General features: G+C 47.7%; 1 protein-coding gene across 1 annotated transcript in view; it reads right to left on the bottom strand.

Annotated features, from left to right (window-relative positions):
* Positions 1-992: 992 nt before the first annotated feature.
* Positions 993-6,000, bottom strand: part of ZNF536 (zinc finger protein 536) — a 155,731-nt gene continuing 150,723 nt past the window's right edge. The window contains exon 5 of the mRNA XM_007470931.1: positions 993-1,881. Within this exon, the coding sequence (XP_007470993.1) occupies positions 1,874-1,881 (8 nt within the window). The 3' untranslated portion in view covers positions 993-1,873. The remainder of the gene's footprint in view (positions 1,882-6,000) is intronic.

The following is a 6,000-nucleotide window of genomic DNA, read 5'->3' as shown; positions in this document are numbered from 1 at the left end:
AGCTCTTCCCCCAAATAAGAGACAATCTAATCCTGTACTATATGGTTTTTGGGGTTGGGATTACATGAACAGTTTTCATGAGAAATACTGGAGGGAATGTTTCCAGCAGTCAAGGTGATACAGTTGTCCTGCTGCTAAGGCCAGGCTTGTTCAAATGGATGTTCTGGGCTTCCAGCCCCTTGTACACAGGACACTTTGTTTATCTGGAGTGTGGGGACCAAGCCTAGGGCTTGGGATTCTGTCAAACGACAATAATACCTTTCCCCCCCGCCAGGAGCTGTCAGCCAGGGAGCAGGGTGAGCATGGAATTTAGAAGTTTACAAAACAGACCCAATCAGAGAAGCTTGGAAACACCGTTGAAGTGGCAGAGGCCTGAAGTCCAGCCCATGGACAAAAAAACTAAGCAAAATACAAAAGAAAAGTGCAATCCTTCCTTCCTGCACTCTTCCTGCCATGACGGGGTTGAGGGTGGGGCAGGCAGAAGCCTGTTCCGACAGACCAGGGCACAACCAAAAAAATCTCAGTGGACAAAAATACTCCACACTCCAACAATTCCAAGTACCTTTCCGTGTAAAACTACTCTTCACAGGATGAAAAGAAAATGTTAAGGTTTGCTGCAGGAAGGCCAGGCAGATGTAGTCCTCCACACCCGGGATGAGGGACAGCGGCCTGCACAGACCCCCACAGGGCCTGTGAGCCATCACGCGGTCTAGACACACACCCAGGAGACACTTGTACAGAGAGATGCACTCCCTGGACCCGTCACGGTCACCCCACCCAAATCAGGAGGTGCCTTGACGTTTGCATGTTTAGGAATTGTAACTCCTGGGTCCACCTGAAGATGGGGGGAAAATGCAGTAGGTGGCCCAGAAAACAAACCATGGGACAGCATCACTAGTTTCCCTGAATGTCCTGTTGAGGCTCCGGACAGAAGGATGTCAAAGGGTGGAGGGTGTTGTGGAGTGAATTAACATAATGACTCAAAACTGCACTAATGTTTCACAGCTTTTTTTTATTAGCAATACCAAGATAAGTTATTGAAGCATTTTTAGTATTGTTTTACATTCCATTCATAAATGACCTAACTTGTAACTCAGCATACAGCACACTTAAAGATATAGTTTGACACTTATTCAGAAAGCTACAATTATTATAACTTACATGCCTTCATTACCAGGAACACCTTCATGTATCTTCTAATTACTTCAACAATACTCTATTCCAAAGCACACGATAACCTGGTACAAGTTTACACATTTTGCTTCAATCACCATTTTTAAGGAGTGGATATCAAGGTGCTATTCACTGGAATTTTACGTCATCTGTTCCTGGTTAACATGACGACCTGACACAATATTAAACTAGCAATATTACTGCTTAAATACTACGGAGAAAGATAATTACTGCACTTTTCTGTATTCTCTAAAGTGTTACAAAATACAGGACAATCAGACACAAGCAGTAATGCCAACGAGACCATCGCAGGGCCCGCCTCTAGAAGCTGTGCTGAGCAGGCCCCCCATCAGGGTTTCCACAGGTGAAGGGACCTCGAATCCACCAGCGTGTGTCATGCAGAATTCATGACCCGGAGGGAATTTTCTCTCCCCTTCAAGTTACTAAGCCTTCACCATCCTTTGCTAATAGTGGAACATATGGGGCAGTATTTTTAGCCTCCCTGATTCTTTGCTATATATACCATAGGTTGGTGTGCCATGTGTATACACATACCTATGCCAATAGTAATTATTTATTCAACACACATATGTGTATACATTCTTCTCTTGACTTTACACGATTAACAAGCTGCAGATAGCCACCGAGGAGCACGAACAGAGAAGGGCAAGTCCAGCTAGACCGACTAGAACAGGGGGTGTCACTTACCTGCAAGAAAATGTGCAGATTCATTAAACAATCCAGAAACCACATGGGCTAGAGGCATTTGAAAGCAAGGGCAGGGCCACATTCCCTAACTGTTTAATGGGATAATGACAATAAAGCAATATTTATAAAATTTGGTCCTTCTGCCTCTGGCTAAAGCAAGAAGAGCCCATGTGATTAGAGCAGGTTGGCAATTAGGTGTAGAGATGCTGTTGACCAGCGCTAAGTAATAGGAGAAAATTACTACTTATTTGAAACCTGGGCTTGGCACATAGCATCTGAAAATAAAAAACAAAGAACCTGATTCCTTCAGCAGTTGAGATGTGGTCCGTGGCACATGTGGCAGCTAGATGGCTGCCCGTGCCAACCACCACTTTGATTCAGTAGCCTAAGAAGGTAGATCCCAGAACTTAAGCCCAGAGTACCCCCACACAGCTCAAGCCATGGGGTCACAGCACTCCTATTGCATAGGGCGATGGCTGGGCCTGCCTGGAGAGTTTGCATTTCCCCAGGGATGTGGGTGTCCGTTCTGACAACACTCTCTTCTCTCAGCATTCTCTTCCTCCCTCCCAATTTGAAGTCATCATTAGGGAGGAAAAACATTGTATATATGTTTTGAACCAAAGAGCTTGGCTGGTCTCTTCTCCCACCTCAGGCTTGATCCTGGGCAGTAGGTATCACGCGATCCAAAGAGAACATGGACACGGCAACCAAAATGAAAGCTACCAGACTTTTCTCCTGCTTTGGAGGCACTGTTGATTCAGACGGTAGCTTTTGGAGCCAAAAATATGCAGCAAAAGGAAAGGAACATAAACAAGGCTAAATGTCACCAGTGTTTGCCGACTTACAGACACCATCCATTTGTTTGTTCTGAAATGACGAGTGGACCATTTGGCAAATACAATGGTATTCACACAACAGTTCTGTCATCCTGCAGTGCAAACGACATCATGTCAGTGGCATCCCCATTTAACTTAAAAAGAGGGAAGGGGAGGAGGAATAGAATGCCGAAAGAGTTTGGAGAGGGCTGCCATTCAAAGAGGATGCCTCTTTGTTAACATGGTGCACATGGAGAGCCTCTGGCTGAGGGCAAGGGAGAGCCTGCCGGGGGTGCTGCTTTCCGTGGGAGACCCTGGGGGACAGTACCTGTGCTTTGTCCCACCAGAGTTAAAGGGAAAGGCCCTGCAGCCAGTTGTGCGGCAGCCAGCCTGGGCAGAGCAGGCAGGAGGGGTGGTGATTTGCATTAATTCAAAGTATCTGCCCTTGGACTTCAGGACAAACCAAGTGGTCCTCCCTACAGAGGCCTGACATCAGGCTCTGGACACACACTATTACTGGGAGCAGGCTGGACTACGGAAATCAAAGACCAACCTGTAAATGATAAAATCGGGCAAAGAAAGCGAGTACAAATGTTGTGCTTTATCCACAGTCTCTGCAAAGCCAGCACATAGGAGAGTCATCTCATAAAGAAGAGGAAGAGAGGAACGATGGCTCATTTGGCTTTAAATAAAGCATATGGCAGCTCTAGAGACAGCACCTTACAACAGAGGTTCCCTGGGCCTCCTAGGCTCACTGCCTTCACATGTGTTGGCTGAGCCTGGGCGCCTGTCTGCTTGGCAAATTTGGATTTTGTGGTTCTCGTCCTCTGCCATTTAACTAATTTAACTGCCTTTCTCCATTAGAACCTGCTGGCTTCAGGGCCACACCTTAGAACTTAAGATCATCCGCAAAAAATGTACCAACTGTCATAGGCTGTGCACCGGTAGCCCACGCCCCGGTGTCTTCATACACACATATGCAGTGCCCACAGTGTTTTCACATACTCCACCACGGCTCCCTTGGAAATCCCTAACTGACCACAGACCTTAGCCATTTACTGGCCAAAGACTGAGGAGGCAGGACTTACTTCCTACTCCAAAGCACTTGCCTTCTAACAGGAGAAGATTGGGTAGAAACTGAAACGGTGAGACCATGGCAATGAGATGTCAACACAAAATTGCCAGAACTGTCCTCTGAGCTAATGTTCCCACATACCAAGAAATAGCTATCAATGACTTGGCAAGGCAGACCCAAGGAAATAAGATGTGTCTCCATAACATTGATGGAAAGTAAGATTTGTGCCTGCTCAGGCTAAAGGGATGACTGCAACCAAAAGACATTTGGGCAGTGACATCACCTCCTTGTGATAGCCTCATGCGGATGTTCACCCCTTCCAGAAAATACCGGCTCAACTGAGAACCATTTATCCAAGCTCTTATACATCCATTGCCTCTTTTTATCCTCACACTTCTGTCCATCAAGCTCACCTCTGAGCCAAGAAAGAGCTCCTGCGTCTTCCTCCTCTGCCTGCATTGGCCATGATGGGGGGCAGCCTTTCAGAGCCCTGGAAGTCTCTGATGCATAGGTAGAGATGTGACCTTCCATAAATAGCTACTCCAGGCCACCTGGGTCTATAAGTCCTCTCTCTCTCTCTCTCTGGAAAATCTCTCAGATCTCTGGCATTAAATGGCAATAGATGGAACGTTGTAGCTGCTGGCCTGGGTCCTGCCTGCATCATCTCACTGGCCAGTGGGGTAGCAGAGGACGGCTTTCACATGTCTTCTCTAGGATGACCACAGCAACACAACCTTGTTTATACTAGAGCGGGGGCCAGCAAACTTGGATCTGTGGGCCAATTCTAGCCCATTGTCTGTGTTAGTAAATGAAGTTTATTGGAACGCAGCCATGCCCATTCGCTTCTTTATTGCTTATTGTCTGCTTTGTGCTGCCCAGCAGAGACCACAGGGCCTGCAAGCCTAAGGGCTCTCTGGCCTTCTAAGAAAACAGTTGCCCACCCCTGAATGTTTTCAGACTGCCTATGCTGAGAAATCAACAAGGTTTCTGGAGGACAGAGTCACCTTTTAAAAGAGTTCAGCTTCATTATCCTGGTTCATTTCATCACACATTTTAGAATACATAGGGTACAGAGGTTTAAGTGGACCCCATCTTTGTTTTCAGGAAGGGAGTCCTAATTTTCTCATTGCTATGAGAGAATCCAGGGTCGCAGGCATAACCTGGGTCAGGGAAGCCAGTTTCCCCCCAACTGGGAATACTGGGGCTATTGCTGGTAATGACCCTGCCTTCTCACTGGCTTCCTCCCCACTCTGGTGGGTCACTTGGTCTGGCAGCCACAAAACAAAGGCCTCATGCCCACAATAGACAAGCTGATAGATTCTCCTCACTCAGCCGGGCTTCCCTGAGTGGCGGTAGCTCCAGAGCAGAGCTTCGAAGAGTAAGGGAGTTGCAGTCTTCTCACTCATGTTCCCTTAATTTGACTTTAGTTCTTCCCCATCAACCCTACCCCTGGGCTCACCAAAGAACATAGAGCAAACTCTGCTTGTAAGACTCAATACACGATGGCTCCCAGATATCTGTCTCAGGTTCAAAAGCAAAAGTAAGTGTTGCTTTCTAAATCCACAAACTCTGGAGTGAAGCAAGCTCTGTACCTGGGCCATGCAGCCAGCCCCCCAGGTGCTGTGCAGCCCAGCCTCTGTGCTGACTAGGGCCCACCAGAGCACTTTTAGATCTCTGAGCTACTGGCTGTCCCAATAGTTTGTCAGATTTCTCAGGCTGGACAAAGGGGCTGTCTGCCTTGTCTTGTCAGTGGATGTGACGCTGCCCTGGTCTGCCCTTGCCCGCCTTATTAAATACTCACGTGGATCTTGTCCCATTACAAAACCAAGGTCAAACCCATTCCCAAAACACCGAGGGCACATCCGAGTTCTCCAACGGCCGGGAATGCCCTCGTACGTTATGCTCTTCAACAGAATAAAGAAAGGTAGGCCATGCCTGGAGTCTGGAAACCACCTCGCGAAATGGGGACTTTGTTTGGAGCCGGATTTCTTGTAACGAGGTCAGGCCCAGGGTGGGAACTGACTCACTCTAGAAGCAACAGTGCATGTCCTTCAGCTTAATCCAGGAAGGCTCAATCTCCTCCTTGGGATCATCCGTAGCGTGCCTGTGATCTTTTGAAAATTCATGCTCAAGCTCTCAACGTTGGCACATGCTACATACCTCCCCTACCCGGCTGGCTGGGTTGCCTAGCAGTGGACAGCGCACATTGTCCAGGACCCCAGGTCCATG

The sequence above is a fragment of the Lipotes vexillifer genome, unplaced genomic scaffold (assembly GCF_000442215.2).
Source record: "Lipotes vexillifer unplaced genomic scaffold, Lipotes_vexillifer_v1.1 scaffold182, whole genome shotgun sequence".
NCBI classification, from domain to species: Eukaryota; Metazoa; Chordata; class Mammalia; order Artiodactyla; family Lipotidae; genus Lipotes; species Lipotes vexillifer.
The sequence above is the reverse complement of the archived record's forward strand: the minus strand, read 5'-3'. Positions and strand labels throughout refer to the sequence as shown.